At 47.4% G+C, this 16,494-nt stretch overlaps 1 protein-coding gene across 2 annotated transcripts in view; it reads left to right on the top strand.

Moving 5' to 3' along the window:
* IGSF3 (immunoglobulin superfamily member 3) overlaps window positions 1-16,494 on the top strand; it is a 150,561-nt gene that overhangs the window by 104,081 nt on the left and 29,986 nt on the right. For both annotated transcript variants that reach the window (XM_039546063.1, XM_039546072.1), the window contains exon 7: window positions 1,470-1,874. In XM_039546063.1, the coding sequence (XP_039401997.1) occupies window positions 1,470-1,874 (405 nt within the window). The remainder of the gene's footprint in view (window positions 1-1,469; window positions 1,875-16,494) is intronic.

Genomic DNA, 16,494 nt, shown 5'->3' with positions numbered 1-16,494 from the left:
GGAATTTAATCTGCTGACTGCAGTTAATGTCCCATCTGCCTACTATTGTTAATTAATGTCTGTTTAACCCAAAGGTCAGAAGGTACCGTCTCCTGAGTAGTCTGAATTCAAGGACTATTCCCTCCTTTTGCTGCCTGGCCAGTTTTCCATGGGTTTGTAATCTGTCTTGATATTGCATTCAAGGCAATGAAGAATTCTCTTTGGCAGTAATTTACAGAATTTAGTAGGCTGATAATCTATTCTCAAATATCAGATATTTCTGCTTCTGTTGGATCCATGCATGGGACTGCATCATCAGAGCTACACTGAGGGCTTCTTAAAATTTCTAAATTCTGAATTTACGACAGTTAATTAAGAATATATTGTCCTCGCACCTTAATGTTGTGTTAGTTTTAAAACACCCTGAAGCAAAACAAAAAAACTCTATAAAATATAATCCAGAAAATATGTATTATATAGTGTGTGGATGGGTATATAAATTATATATTTTATACAAATATAGCTGTAATTGAGAGACAATGAGAGTCACTGCCTAGGTGACTGAGTCACATAAAGACTAAAACCAGAGAGTCCTCACTCTAACTCAAGGGTTCTCTATCCAGGGTTTTTATATTGGTGCTCAAATACTAGAGCAATGGGCACCTCTCAAGAGTATAAATGACAACAAGGTGTCCTCTCTTTCCCCTCCCGTCACCCCTTCAGTGCCACCAGGAGGTAGGCTTGGATTTGGGGGCAGGGAGAAAATTATGAATACAAAATTTTACTATTGCAGGAAAATCTGGGCCAAGAGGTGGGTATTGACTCAAGCTCTGAATGCTGTGAGATTAGTGGTCAAACTTTTTCATCCAGTTTCTACAGTTTAGGTCTGGCTGTTGTGAAGGTTCTCTGTGATTACCAGCTTCCTCCCTATTTGCTCAGTGTTCCAGTTCTTCTTCAGTACTTCAATAGTGTGGACCAGTGGTTCTCAACCTATTTACCATTGTGAGCCGCATATGCAGCTTCTCTGTGTGTTATGTGGGCCACAGCTACACAATATATTTACTACCTGTATGGCCATGAGGATGTCACATGAGCCACAGCTGTGTGCTGCTCGGGTTGCAAGTGGACCATGGGTTGAGACCCACTGGTGTGGACCATGTTTTAGAAGAGAGGTTCTCACAGACACCTCCCCTCCCATTCAGGGCTGCAGGAACCACCTCCCCTCCTGTTGGAAATGAAATACTATCCCTGTTGCACTGCAGCAGTGGCTTACATGGAAAGTTCCTGTGGAGCAAGTACTGTATTTGAAGTGTTTTAGGTGCTTTTAAGGTAACTTAGTAAAGGGAAACGAGAAGCACCAGTAGCTTTCCAGGGAGTGTAATTGGAGAACCACTGCTGTAGCCATTTCTCATTCACAGCATTGTGGCAAGCCTCATTTGACAGAGTTCTCCAAACTCTCTTCAGTCTCACTCATTTCTCTCTTTCTGCAGAGGCTGGTTTTGCTGTCACAGCCATATCCCGAACCCCAGGAGTGACCTACAATGAATCATTTGACCTCCAGTGTATCATCAAGCCGCACTATCCGTCCTGGGTCCCAGTGTCTGTGACATGGCGCTTCCAGCCAGCGGGCAGCACAGAATTCCATGACCTGGTTACCTTCACTCGGGACGGTGGGGTCCAGTGGGGAGACAGGTACATGGGCTTCCGGACCCGCACTGCCATTGAAAAAGCAGAGTCCAGCAACAACGTGCGCCTCAGCATCAGCCGGGCCAGTGACACCGAGGCCGGCAAGTACCAGTGTGTGGCCGAGTTGTGGCGGAAGAACTACAACAGCAGTTGGACACGACTGGCAGACAGAACCTCCAACCTACTAGAGATCCGAGTCCTGCGACCAGGTAAGAGCCCTGATGGTCAATGTCCTGGAGGATTAGAACTCATGCAAGTGACAGGACTCAAATTCTGCCCTCTTTCCTTTCCCGAAGGGCAGAGACAAAAACCTCCTAGCTCTAAACTCCTTTAACAACTATGTGATGGTACAGCTATGGCCGCCAGCAAGAACTACTAACATTACTGTCTCTTTACATGTATAAGAAAAAGCACCTCAGAACTGCACATTTTACATACTGTCAGTGCATGTAACCCGACCTTCCTCTCACTGCTACTCTTCCTCCCTCTGTTTGTTTGTTCCCACCTGTTGCATCTCGTATCTTACTCTAGCACAGAGGGACCCTGATTCTGGCTATTGCTGTACTAATCCTAGTCATGCTGTCAGACATTATGAATGTTATGTATACGCACCCACCAAGACTTGTCTGCATGCACGTCTCAGTGAGTGACGTGCTGTAGCTTTTTCCAGTTACATGTTACATCCATAGCCAAGCTCTGCTAGAGAGCAGGGCCAAGGTTTTCAGAAGTGATGATTGCTTTGGAATACTTCAGTTTTGGGGTGCCCAGCTTTGCCTTGTCAAAAAGCAGCCCGATTTTCAGAAAGTGCTGGGCACCTGTCCTCTGAAAATCAGGCTCATTCATCTTGGCCACTCAAAATCACTAGTCACTTCTGAAAATCATGGCCCAGGTTCTTCTTGCACTGGAAATTTTTTTCCACTCATTCACCCTCTCCCCTAGACTCCTTTACAGCCAGATGCCTTGCTCTTGTGGGGTTTTTTCCCCTCCTTCCTCCCCAACTCGCGTGTGGCTATCCATGGAAGAGTCAGCAGACACTCTGCAGTATGAGAGTCTGCTTTTGCAGTGCCTTTGCCCTCATCTCCACTATCCCTCTCTCTACTTGCAAGCAATCCCTTCCTTTTTTGTCTTGACTCCCATACTGTTATCCTGCCTTGTAGTAAGTGTCTTATTGTCAGGGGTGCTCCGGAGGTCAGGATGGGGACTCTTATCTTCTTAGTTCATTTTCCTGGGAAGCAGGTTTGATTGGAGATACTCCCTGAAGTAACACACCTCTCTGCAATGCAGCTGTGTGTGAGCGAATCCCTAGTAATGCCATCTGGGAAGAGAAACCCACGTCACAGCACGCACAGGGGGAGATTTAAAGGCCAGCTAGAGGCCTTGCATGATGGAACCACCACCTCCTTACTGCGGCGCTCAAGCTCTAATGGTGCATTAATAGGGCATATGAGATGTGTGCCACACCCCATCTCCTAATTGAGGCCGGAACACTGCTTGGCAAACATCCCCAGGCAACTCGTAAGTCTGGTCTAATGAGCATTGTGTAATGTTTGTGGCCCATAGGGGAATAAAGGGAAGGTGGGCGTGTCCCTTCTCTCCCATTTCCTCTGGCTGAGGTCCCCGTGTCACCTTGCATTCTCTTATACATTTCATTTCTGTGCCTCAGGCAGCCTCCAAGACACAAGCTGCCTCCTTAACCGCTGCCTGAAGCCACATTTGCTTGTGTTGTGATTCCGTTCGCTCTTACCAGCTAAATAGGGTCAGGTCTTGCTGGTTCTTTGGCTGGATGATCTCCAGAGAAAACCCAGGTGGGGCACGTGATTCAGTAGGCAGCCCTCTTCCTTCAGTCAGTCCTTAACCAGTGTCTCACCCTGCTGCTAGTGAGACCTGCACTGCTGAGGTGCAGCTGGCTTTCAGGTAACAGTAAAACAGAGCTCTGGCTACTTATGTACAAGAGAGAGGGCATCAGTCACAGTGCCCTGAACAAATTCTAACTCAAGTAAATAATTCTGTTTACCTAAATTCAACAGGATACCATCCTCTTTTTTAATATAATGCCACTTTTTACTGAAGTCTTATCTATGAGTCGTGTGCAAATCTGGCTAGTATGTATTTCCAAGATCCTTCAGCTTGTGCATTAATCTTGAACTTTAGTTTTCTGAGATCACAACATTCCAGCTCTGTATTTGTCCGACTGACCTTAAATTTAAAAATAAATAAATCCTATTTATCATTTTGTGTCCTAAACTAAATGGCGGCTGCATTCCTCCCCAAAAGTGACTGTCTGCAGTAATGGGAGTTGTGATCAATATATAAATAAGTCCCGCAAGTGTGTTGAGGTGAGGTGCTATAGAAAGGCAAGAGATCAGCAGAGTACACCTGAGGCAATACAGCTAAACGCTAGGCAATGTGCTGTTTGGATCTGGCTGCTGCTCAGGTCTTGGCAGACTCAGATAACTTGTGTGTGGCTGCAGTGTTAACCATTCATAAGAACGTGGCAATGTCAGGCAGTTTCTCCACTTTGAGATATGGCTGTGGATGGCTCGCTACCATCAGGTCACGTATGGAGGAACAGCTTTTTTACAGCGGAGCTGCTTGGCCTAGTGCACTGCATCTCAACCTTTCCAGACTACTGTTCCCCTTTCAGGAGGCTGATTTGTCTTGCCTACCCCTAAGTTTCACCTCACTTAAAAATGACTTGTTTACAAAATCAGACACAAAAATACAAAAGTGCCACAGCAACTATTACTGAAAAATTGCTCACTTTCTCATTTTGTCTGTATGACATTTTAGTTTGTACTGACTTCGCTAGTGCCTTTTATGTAGCCTGTTGTAAAACTAGGCAAATACCTTGATGAGTTGAAATACCCACTGGAAGACCGCTGCACCCTGGTTGAGGACCACTGGCCTAGTGGAAACAAACTTGAAGTGCAAAACCAGGATGGCTCAGAAGTTTAATAATGTGACATTGAAATTAATCTCCATGTCATCAGTTCAGATCCAAACCAGCTAGTCCACTAGTGACTAAAAGTGATCTCAGCTCAGTTCTTAGAAGCCAAGTGTCAGCAACGCTAAACCACTGACAACTGGCCTTAATTTTACCATTCAGCGCAGTTTCAAAACACTTTCTAAACAGTTAATATGTGAGTCGGTAGATAAAGGATGTAAAGGTATAACGGATGCTGTTTATCGATGCATGGAATCACTCCAGAAATGTTGGGGAGGGAGGAATAGCTCAGTGGTTTGAGCATTGGCCTGCTAAACCCAGGGTTGTGAGTTCAGTCCTTGAGGGGGCCACTTAGGGATCTGGGGCAAAAATTGGTCCTGCTAGTGAAGGCAGGGGGCTGGACTCAATGACCTTTCAAGGTCCCTTCCAGTTCTAGGAGATTGGTATATCTCCAATTATTACCTATTACCTTGGCCATGAAGTGAAGAATGCTGTATCCAACTGAAAATGCAGGAAGAGAGCCCTGGAGTTCTGTCTAATGCGGGTGATTAGCAGGAGTAGGAAAGTTAGCGTAGAAAGGGACTGCGGTATTTTTAATGACCAAAGGAGGTCAGGATCTCGCTTTTTGTTTCATTGGGGAGATGGGGATGTATGTCTTATCCTAAAGATGATCCTGCCAACAGCACACTGGGGAACTGGTTTATTGCTGGCAGAGGTAAGCATGCCAGCTACTAAATCTGCAGTGCTCTGAATGTTCCTGGGATGGTGCCAAACCAGCTAGTGTCCAGGCCCATCTTCCTCATGAGAGCTAAGAAGAAGAGAGAGAGGTTATCGCTTTGTGCAGTTACCACTTCCCAGATGCAAGACCTCTTCAGTGTGGCTTGCAGCAGCCGATGTATTTAAATAATGGAAGCAGAGTGCATGCATCCACGTGGTACTCTACTATGGTCAGAAGGCACCGTTTTCTCTTACGTTAGCTTGATAGTCCAGTTCTTATTCCAGCTTTTTTGGTGCTTCCTTGACTTTATGTTGCAGGAATAATTGATTTTCGTGGACGGTTGTACAAATGGCAGCACGGTTATCTGAGCGTATCTCAGCTTCATTACAGAATGTTTCGACAAAATGTATGTCACATAATTGGTAGGCAGCTGTCTGAAGTGGCCAAGAGGTAACACGCTGAGATATCTACTGAGATGAGCCCAATGCCTTTAAACACTAACCCACATCTCACTCTTTGGAAGGAACTAGCAATGCTTCAGAAACAATGCAGGCAGCTCTTGAGGGCGAGCTCAGGTGAGTGAGTGCAGATAATTGGCAGCATTAACAGAGGTCTGGAGGAGAGGCCTGCATACGGAGAGGTTGTGAAATTGGGCCCAGAGTTAGCTATCCATGGCAGCATGGGCACCGCCCTTTGCATGAAGACCCACAGCGACAAGGAGGCCAGGTATCGGTTTGGTATGGCTGCCCTCAAGAGAGGGGCAGTAGTACAGATGTGTTGGCTGTGAGAGAGGTGGGCCGTATGGGAGACGGCCTGCTGGCTCTGTGTGTGAGAGTATGTGGAGGAGGTTATCATCACTAATAGAAGAGTGTGATGCTAGTCTTCTGTTTGTGGATGAGGGGTTGTCAGTGACTGCAACAGTATTGAAGGGCTGGTACCACCCCATGTTAGTAATTCGGCTGAGGGCTCTCCAGCTTGACTGGCACACCTGCACTATAGAGCAGCAGTTCTCAAACTTTTTAGCAACCCGAGGACCCCCATTTTTATTTACATTTTTTGTGGACCCCCAAGCTCCCCCACTCAGACCCTGCCCCCATTCCACCCCTTCCCCCAAAGCCCCTCACCCCACCTCTTCCCACTCCACTCCACCTGCCTCTCCTCTTCCCCACCTCTCTGCCCTGTCCCCGAGCACACCTCCTCCCCTCCCTTCCAGCACCTCCTGCATACCGGGGAAGGGTGTGCATGGGGCGCTGGGTGGGAGGGGGAGGAGTTGAAAGAGGGAAGGAGAGGAGTTGATCAGTGGGGCCCACGGAGCCCCTGGAGTGCCCTTGCAGACCCCAGTTTGAGAAATGCTGCTCTAGGGTGCATTGCCAGGTAGAGTGGAAAGTTTCATTAACTCATCTGTATGGCCTGCCTGCTTCTTACAGGCCTGTTTTGAGAGACTCAGGATATTGTGCTACTTTCACTGGGCTGGGCTGGATCAGTGCAATGACACAGCACAGGAAATCTTGTTCTGAGATCTAAAGCAACAGGAGGGTTGCACTCCCATGCATGCACTCTCTGCCAACTGGCATATAGGCAAGTCAAGTGAGCAGGTTAAGACACTAGATATCCCTCTCCGAGAAGAGGAGGTCCTGTAATGTAATGCAGTCTCAGCACTGGCCTGTCACTGCAGACCAAAGTTCAAATCAGTCTGGTTCTGTCTCCTGTCAGAGACAGGACAGACCCACTGGGTGAATCCACTATGGCAATTGCTGTGTTGCCAATGATGGCAAACGCTCCCCTCATTTCCTCACAGTTCTCAAGGCTCCCTTTGTTTTCTGGTGGCATGAGCCCACTGTACAATGGTTGGGAAAGAACAATAAAACAAGACAACTCAGGCCAGCTCCTTCCCCGAAGACAGCATGCAGTGCTCCTGCCAACTTCAAAGCTCTGTCTGAACTTGAAACAAGCCCTGACTGTGCACATGGGGATTTCTCTTCACCTGTGCCCTTCCTGTGGGACTTTCCTCTTGTCACTGGCTCTCTCCTGCTATTGAAACGTGTGTTCTCTCTGTCCCAAAGGCAGGTCCCTTAAGGTGTTCTCTCCCTGCTCCACTCCATCTTCTCCTTTATGCACTCACTTCCAGTGCCTCCGCCCCTTTCCAGCTGGAAGGAGGTGATGACTGATCCCTTCTGACAGCACTGCCAGGCTGGCCAGCAAGTGATCATTCAGGGCAGAGTCAGCCCTACAGAGCCCAGGCACCGTAGTTCTTTGTCGCACTTGAATCTCTCTGGCTTGAGTGGGAGAGAGGAGTCTTAAGGTTCCTTGTGAACCCCAATGACCCTCCTGCAGTTCCATGGCACTCAGTGCAAGCTGAGGAATTGGCCCAGCTAGACTTGCTGAGGAGACGAGATGAGTGGAGCCCTACCCCATTCCGATCCCTCTTCTTCATGCGGCTTTGAAGGTGAAATATGTCAAGACCCAGCCTCCTGCTTTCAGGAGCAGGAGAGAGAGGTGAATAGACTTCTGAATGAGAGAGGAGATTCGGGACGGGCAAGGTGGAACTTGAGGGCAGGGCTAGTAGATGCAATTGCCATTCCCATTGCTTTTTCAAACTGCCTCTTTCTGCCAAGTTTTTGGCAAAGGGAACTGTTGATTCAGAGTGTGACATTTCCGAGCAGCATGCAGATGTGACATGTCTATGGGATCAGACAAGGACAGCGGGTGGTCTCTGTCAGTGCAGTATGCAATGAGTGGCTGTGTTGCGGTCTGTACAGTCTAGGACATTTGAATATGACTCATGGCAAGAAGGTTATCAGAAGTCTTGTGGTGGCATTAAATTGCCACAGTCCTCGTGTGCATTAACACACTTACCTTTCTCCTCTGCGGCTGAAGGATGAGGTCCTTTGGTTTTGAGAATACTGAGGACTTGAGTATCAGGAAGTGTTTTTGTGCTACAGATCCATACAAATCAGGGCTGTGGGTCGTAGCAATCCTACTAGCACTCCTGTCCCTGGTCGCTCAAGCGCATGTGCACACACAGGGGGAAAGGCCCTCTGCTCTCCTCCTAGGAAGGGAAGTTCTGAGCCTGCACAGCAGCCAGGGTAAGAGCCCCTTCATCCAAAGGGAAGAAATGGGGGCCACTGGGAATTTTGGTCTGCCCCGGGGCACGTGAGTGCATTAATGCATCCTGTGGGGACATCCAGGCTAGCAGCTCTGAATTGTAGGAAGGCTGGCAAAGGCCACAGGGTTAACCAGGAACTTGTTTAAGAAGGGGGTTGGTTTGCAGAGATGGCCAATGACTTCCCCTTCCTCTTATCTACACATCCTCTTCTTATCTGGTCCTAGCAAACATGAGCTCAAGTGACCTATGCCCTCCTGCACCCTCCCCTCACACCCAGTGGTGAGCTGCAGCCGGTTCGCACCGGATCACGCGAACCGGTTGTTAAATTTAGACACCCCCTTTAGAACCGATTGTTCCTGGAGGGACAACTAGTTCCAAAAGGGCTTTTAAATTTAACTAAAGCTCTAGCAGCTGTGTACCCTTCCCAGCCCCAACTCACCTCACTCCGCCTCCTCTGCTGAAGCTCCTCCGGCTTCTCCTCCCCCTCCCCAGCTTCCCGCGAATCAGCTGTTCGCACGGGAAGCTGGGAGGGCTGAGAAGCAAGCAGCGCTTCCACCAGGTGAGCGGGGGTGCCAGCGGGAGGAGGGCTCCAGGCGGCGTGCCGCTGGGGAGGTCGTAGCAAGACTCTGGGGTCGGGCGGCGCAGCTCCTGCCCCCAGGGTCCAGCTGCGACCTCGGCCGGGCAGCACGGCTCCTGCCCGGGTCCGGCCCCCAGGTCCGGCCAGGTCGGCGTGGTTCCTGGCCGGGTCCGGCCGGCGCGGGTCCGGGCTGGGTCCTGGCCGGGCGGCGTGGTTCCTGCAGGTGAGTTGGGGCAGGGTGGGGCGCGATGAGGACTCCAGGCGCCGCCCGGCCCTGCTCCAGCCACTGCCTGGCCCCGGCCCCAACTCCGGCCGCACGGCGCGGCTCCGACCCTGGCCCCGACCCCAGCAGGGGTAAGAGGCCAGGGCCGGGACTGGGGCGGGGGAGGAGGGGTTGGATCGGGCAGAGGTTCTGGGGGGGCAGACAGGGGATGGGGAAGGGGGGGTTGGGTAGGCGCCGCGTGGGAGTTCCTGGGGTCTGTTGGGATGGTGGTGGATGGAGTCGGGGCAGTCAGGGGACAGGGAGCGGGGCAAGTTTGGCAGGGGTTGGGGTCCTGGGGGGAGTTAGGGTTGGGGGTCTTGGGAAGGAGTGGTCAGGGGACAAGGAGCAGGGCAGGGGGGGTTATGGTTTCTGAGGGGGGCAGGACGTGGGTGGGGGGTGTACTCACTGGGCGGTTCCCTACCGGGTCTTCGGTGGTGGGTCCTTCAGCCGCCGGAGCCGTGCCGCCGAAGGCCCAGTAGGGAACCGGTTCCTAAGATTTTGGCAGCTTATCACTGCTCACACCACTACGCTGGGACTGCCTGATGCCCATGGCTTTCATTTGACTCTACTGGTATCTAGATGCCAGTGGTAGAAAACTCTTTACTATCAATCCATCCTCCTCCTCTTACCACAGTGACCTTGCATAACAAAATGGACTAGGAAGCACAATTGCTCTTTATGTCCTGTGTACAGGGGTCATTGAAATTGAAAACAATTAACGGTGTCCTTTGCCTTCTGACAGCCACATGCCCCCTTTCACCACTGGATTGGACATGGAGACTGTAATACGTGTGGGCCATTAGCCTCTAATAAAAGTGCAGCAGCATCTGCTTCTGTGGATTGATTTTTACCGTCCCCTCTTGCCCTTCTGATTCCCCCTCCTGTACTCCTGTCTGTGCCTGTCTGTTTGTTCGTGACTAATCCTGAAGCAGGCACATGAGGTGATTGCAGCTCCTCCTCTATAAATTCCCCCTTTTGCTTGGGTTTTGACAGCAATGAATGTGGAAGGGGAATGGGGCTGGAGGGAGATGATACCGCAGCAGTCTCCAGGAGTCCTTTTCACAAGCCTGGCCCTGGCAGATTGATTGACCTGGGAGCTGTCGAGCAAACAAGAAAGCCAGGCTCTTCATTAGCGCATTAATTAGCGGCCAGGAGCTCTCAGGAGACTGCCCTATAAAGTTTAGTTTATTAGGAGCTGTCAGGATGAACCCATCAATGGGTAGGGGAGGCTGCTGAGCTGAACTAAAGAAAAGGGAAGCTAGTCCATTAATGTTACTTTGAGAGCATGCTTCACAGTGATGAGCCATGCTTTGTCTTGGCAAGGAATCCTGAGGCTGGTACTGAGTACTCCACCACTGCTACTGTACTAATAGTTTGCCTTCCTATAGAGTGTCTCGCAGAGGCAATGTTTTCAGTGCGGGGAGGCACAATTTAAAGGTGGAGGGGTGAGTCATGTAACTGCTCCATGCATCACTTCTGAGGATGAGTCAGCTTGTGTGACCTTATACCCAGCAATTAAACAAGAAATAGTAATTCGCTTGAGGACAAGCTTAATTCTCACTGTAGAACTTCACGTTAATAGCTCATCATGGGTCCTTTGAGCTGAAAAAACAAGGCGCTTATATTTTATCAATACTTATTAACGACTGTAAGCATCTACAGCTTTTATTTAAAACATTTCAATAATGATTTCTGTTTAAATAGCCAATTATTTTCAAATGTGAAATAGTTTCCAGTTTAAATGCTGTAACTTTCCACAGAATAAGTCACTCGCACATATTTTTTTGCTTAAAGGATTAATTTTAGCTGAAGAATTGAAAGTCCTTAATTTGAACTGCGTTTCTGTCATAAGGAGCAGCCATAGAGCAAGGAGCACCAGGGCAGTGGCGAGCCAGCGCCTCGGGGAGCCACTCACAGCCGCCGGGCTCTGCAGGCAGGGGCCAGCTCCAGAGGGCCCCTCGCCCACCAGCGCCAGAATCCTTTTGGGGAGAGGCAAGAGCGCATCAGGGGTGCAACTCTAAGCTGTGCTGCCCGCTCTGCCTGGGGAGTGCATGGCTGTGCAGAGGCGGCCTGGCTTGGGGAGCAGGGCAGGGAGGACTGCTGGGCAGCCAGCCAGCAGGGCAGGGAGGGCGCTGGGCACCCGGCTCCTACAGTGCAGAGAGCCAGGGGCCCAAGCGGGCCAGGCAGCTCCCACCAGCTTCTGATCCACCCGCTCCTGGCAGGAGGTGACAGTTTTCAAACTGTGGGGTGTGCTCTCCTAGGCGGGTGCTCCCCACAGATTGAAAACCTCTGTGCTAAATGGAAGGTAGAAATCGGGGTGGGGGGAGCGGCAGGCACATGATCCCATGTCCCCCTGCCCCCCTGCACGTTGCCTTCCATTAACATCAGGTCGTGACCCACTTTGGAGTCCTGACCCACAGTTTGAGAACCACTGATCGAAAGCCCTCTTACCATAACTGAGATCATGACTGGATACAATCTTGATTCTTCTGCTTTGATCTTAAACCAATTTTACTCTGTCATTTTTAACTCATTTATTCTGAAAAGCTGTATGCAGCAGTGCACATGCATCAGCGGTGAAGGGGTTAAAGGATGCTTGAGAAGACCCCTGCTTCTGAATGCCAGGGCGCCACACAGCGGGAAGGGGCTGATTAATGGTGACTGTAACTGCGATGTAGAATGGCCTTCTCTCTGCTGGATGCTCAGGGCCTTGCTCCTTTCCCTTCACCACTGGAGTAATAAAACCTCCTGTCCTGCCACTGAGCTGCTACTTCTCTGTCACCTTCACATTTAACAACCAAAATAAAGTGACTGAGCCTCTGTGCAGCCCATAACTGTGCTCTATCACAGCCCATTCGTAAGAGAACAAAACCAGTGGCCTTGCATTCTCTGTCAACAGTACAAGAGTTTCCCTTTTTTTCCCTACCCCTCTTCTTCTGCAGCAGAGACACCCTCCAAGCCTGCAGATTTACTGATGGGAGTTGTACCTCCCATGCAGCTCACCCATGCACCTTCCCTGCTCTGGCTCCCTTCTCCCTCCACAGATACTTCTCTTCTCCCTGGCCTAGGACACCCGACGCTCTATCCCCACAATGATGCATCAAATCCTGTTTTCTGCACCCCTGCCCGTTTCCCCTCTACTGGCATTCTCTTTCCCACTTACCTGTTGAGCCCTTTTTCCTCTTTGCCCTCTCTCTTCTGCAGATGCTGCTGGTAGGATACGCTGTAATCCACAGACTTCACTTTGTGTTTATAGATACAGGTCCAAATTCTGCCTCCAGATATCTGTGCAGAGCCAGTGTGTTCAAGTGTCTAGGGCAGGGTTCTCAGACTTTTGTACTGGTGACCCCTTTCACACAGCAAGCCTCTGAATGCGACCCCCTTATACATTAAAAACACTTTTTTATATATTTAACACCATTATAAATGCTGGAGGCAAAGCGGGGTTTGGGGTGGAGGCTGACAGCTCGCGACCCCCCCCCATGTAATAACCTCGTGACCCCCTGAGGGGTCCTGACCCCCAGTTTGAGAACCCCTGGTTTGGGGCACTGGCCTGGGACTCTGGATACCTTGTTTTATTCCTTCCTCTGGCCTGCTGGATGATGTAGACAAAATAGACTTCTCTGTCTCCAATCAATTTCCCAATCTGTAAAATGGGGATAATGACTTATCTCCTTTGCAGAATACTTCGAGATCTGATCATGAAACAGCATTGTAAGAGCCAGGTATAATAAAGTTATTGATAAGAATAATAGTGGAGGGAGCTTCCATTTATTTTAGTGGGAGTATGGAAAACACATTAGAAGTCTGAGAGCCAAAATTTTGTCCTTTAATGTCTGGGAAGCATCTGGGATATTTTGTGAATGAATCAGAGTTCTTGGGGCTAGAAGGTCTCTATACTGGGTCACTTTAGTCCATGTCCTACTTGGCTTATTGCAGGAACTCTAGCTCATCTGGTGCTTGTCTGGCTAAGACTTAAGGATTTCTGGGGCTTGGGTTCTACCTAAGGCTGTCAAGCGATTAAAAAAATTAATTGTGTTTAATGTCACGATTAAACAACAATAGAATATCATTTAGTTAAGTATTTGGGATGTTTTCTACATTTTTGAATATATTGATTTCAATTACAACACAGAATAGCCAGTGTACAGTGCTCACTTCATATTTATTTTTTATTACAAATATTTGCACTGTAAAAAACAAAAGGAATAGTATTTCAATTCACCTCATACAGGTACTGCAATGCAATCTCTTTATCATGAAAGTTGAATGTACAAATATAGAATGATGTACAAAAAAGAACTGCATTCAAAAATAAAACAATGTAAAATTTTGGAGTCTACAAGTCTATTCAGTCCTACTTCAGCCAATCGCTCAGACAAACAAGTTTGGTTACAATTTGCAGGAGATGATGCTGCCTGCTTCGTGCTTACAATGTCACCTCAAACTGAGAACAGGTGTTCACATGGCACTGTTGTAGCTGGCGTCACAAGATATTTACGTGCCAGATGCACTAAAGTTTCATATGACCCTTCATGCTTCAACCATCATTCCAGAAGACATGTGTCCATGCTGATGACGGGTTCTGCTCAATAACAATCCAAAGAAGAGCGGACCGACGCATGTTCATTTTCATCAGCTGAGTCAGATGCCAACAACAGAAGGTTGATTTTCTTTTTTGGTGGTTTGGGTTCAGTAATTTCCGCATCTGAGTGTTACTCTTTTAAGACTTCTGAAAGCATGTTTCACACCTTCTCCCTCTCAGATTTTGGAAGGCACTTCAAATTCTTAAAGCTTGGGTTGGGCCCTGCAGCTATTTTTAGAAATCTCACGTTGGTACCAGCTTTGCGCTTTGTCAAATCTGCTGGAAATGTTCTTAAAACAACATGTGCTGGGTCATCATCCGAGACTGCTTTATAACATGAAATATATGGCAGAATGTGGTAAAACAGAATAGGAGACATACAATTCTCCCCCAAGGAGTTCAGTCACAAATTTAATTAACACATTATTTTTTTAACGAGCATAAATACCTTGCAATGCCAGTTACAACAGTGCCATGCGAACACCTGTTTTCACTTTCAGGTAATATTGTAAATAAGAAGCAGGCAGCATTATCTCCCGTAAATGTAAATAAACATTTCTCTTAGCAATTGGCTGAACGAAAAGTAGGACTGAGTGGACCTGTAGTCTCTAAAGTTTTACATTGTTTTGTTTTTGAGTGCAGTTATGTAACAAAAAAATCTATATTTGTAAATTTCACTTTCATGATAAAGAGATTGGACTATGGTACTTGTATGAGGAGAATTGAAAAATACAATTTCTTTGATCATTTTTACAGTGCAAATATTTGTAATAAAAAATACTAATTGAGCACTGTACTCTTGATTTCTATTACAACACAGAATACAAATATATTTGAAAATGTAGAAAAACATCCAAAAATGTTTAATAAATTTCTGTTGGTATTCTATTGTTTAATAGTTCAATTAATCACGATTAATTTTTTTGAGTTAACTGCAATTAATCGACAGCCCTAGTTCTACCACTTAATCCAGAATTTGCTTCCTTTCTCAAATTGACTTTTTTTTTTTTGGCTGCTATTTAAACTGATTTTTTTTCCTTTCTTAATTTAAAATCATTGTCTTTTCATCTCATTGTTATCTAATGGGCAGTTTTTCTCCCTCCTGCCTACAGCATGTACATACGGAACCAGAATCGTATCCCCCGGTAGCCTCCTTCATTACCGACTGTGTATACTTAACTCCTCTAATCTCTTCTTGTGTTTCTTCCCTCCCTATGCTTTATCATCCTCATTTCTCCCCTGTCAGCACCCATATCACTTCTAAATTATTGTGCTCAAAATACTTGGCACTGTCCATCTTCAAAGCTTTTGACAGACATTAATCCTTAGAGCTCCCCACCTGCTGTGAGGTAAAGTTCACCTCCATTTTACAGATGGGGACACTGAGCCACAGAGGTGGTGGTTTGTCCAGATGCCATGCGTTAAAGCAGTGGCAGAACAGGGAATAGAATGTGTGAGTCCTAAGTCCTAGGCATTTGTTTTAAACATGAGGCTATAAGGTTTCCACTCACAAGCTGAATAGGATAACACCAGCTGTTACCTAACAATGCTGTGTAAAAGGAAAGAACTCTTTCCCTTGTCTTAATATGCTCCCCCTGTATATGCAATGCAGATTTGTAGTTGCTTTTTTAATCACTGTGCCACATTGAATGTTCCCCTCTGTTACCCTCTTTTATTCTTCAGCACAGATGGTCAATGTACTTTCCACCCTTTCCTTCAGGTCGGTGCTGAACATCCTGGCAGTGTGACACCAGTTTCCAGTCTGCTTGAATATTGATTTAACACATTGGGTCCCAGTGTTTTCTACTGGGCTTATGTAGTTGGCAGTGTTGCAGGTGGCTTTACTCTCCACTCAGACAGCTACCTGCCATGCTAGATGCAGAAATACCAATTGTAAGGAAAATTGTGTAAATAAAGTAATTCATTCACTGTTTTTCCCAGTAGCGAGTTCTTTTTACCCCGTGAACTTCAATACCTCTGTGCTGAGTAAACCAAATTAGTGCAGTTTTCCTTTTAAAGCTATTCCAGGGCATTGGTTCATAATCAAGTGTAAAGGGCTGGGTTTTTTTTCACTTTCTACTGAAGCATCTGGCATCAGTCAGAGGCTAGATACTAAACTAGCTGGATTTTTGCTCCATTTGGTTGTGGCACCTGATCCAATTTTTTTTTTTAAAGGTGTCACAGTTCAGGACAGCTGCACCAATATCTCCCCTCTATAGTCCAGCAAGGGCACCCACTCTCTGGCTTCTGTCTCCCTGGACCCTCACCTCTATTGGGTGGAGACATGCATCTCTCTCCCTCCTGACCAGAGTATTTCCAGGTTGCAAAGCTCTCTGATTATATGGTGTGAATTCGCCAGCAAAGTCAGACTAGCTAAGCAGGCCTGCTCTGCCTTTCTCCTCAGAGACTGTTAACAGTGCATTTGTCACAGTTATAAGTTACTATGCAACACTTCCTATGCAAGCCTATTTATTCTTAAGGTATAAGCATTACAGAGAAAGCATATTAAAAAAACTAAAAGAACCTGCATATATGCTAATCAGTTTACCAGAGATTCCCCCTAACTGTCTCCAACTGGGCTCTGGCAGGTGGGTCTTCCACCACTTTTCCTTCTCTTTTGTGGTCACAAGTTCATAT

The sequence above is a fragment of the Mauremys reevesii genome, linkage group 1 (assembly GCF_016161935.1).
Source record: "Mauremys reevesii isolate NIE-2019 linkage group 1, ASM1616193v1, whole genome shotgun sequence".
Taxonomy (NCBI): Eukaryota; Metazoa; Chordata; order Testudines; family Geoemydidae; genus Mauremys; species Mauremys reevesii.
Note: the sequence above shows the minus strand (reverse complement) of the source record. Positions and strands in the feature narration are given on the sequence as shown.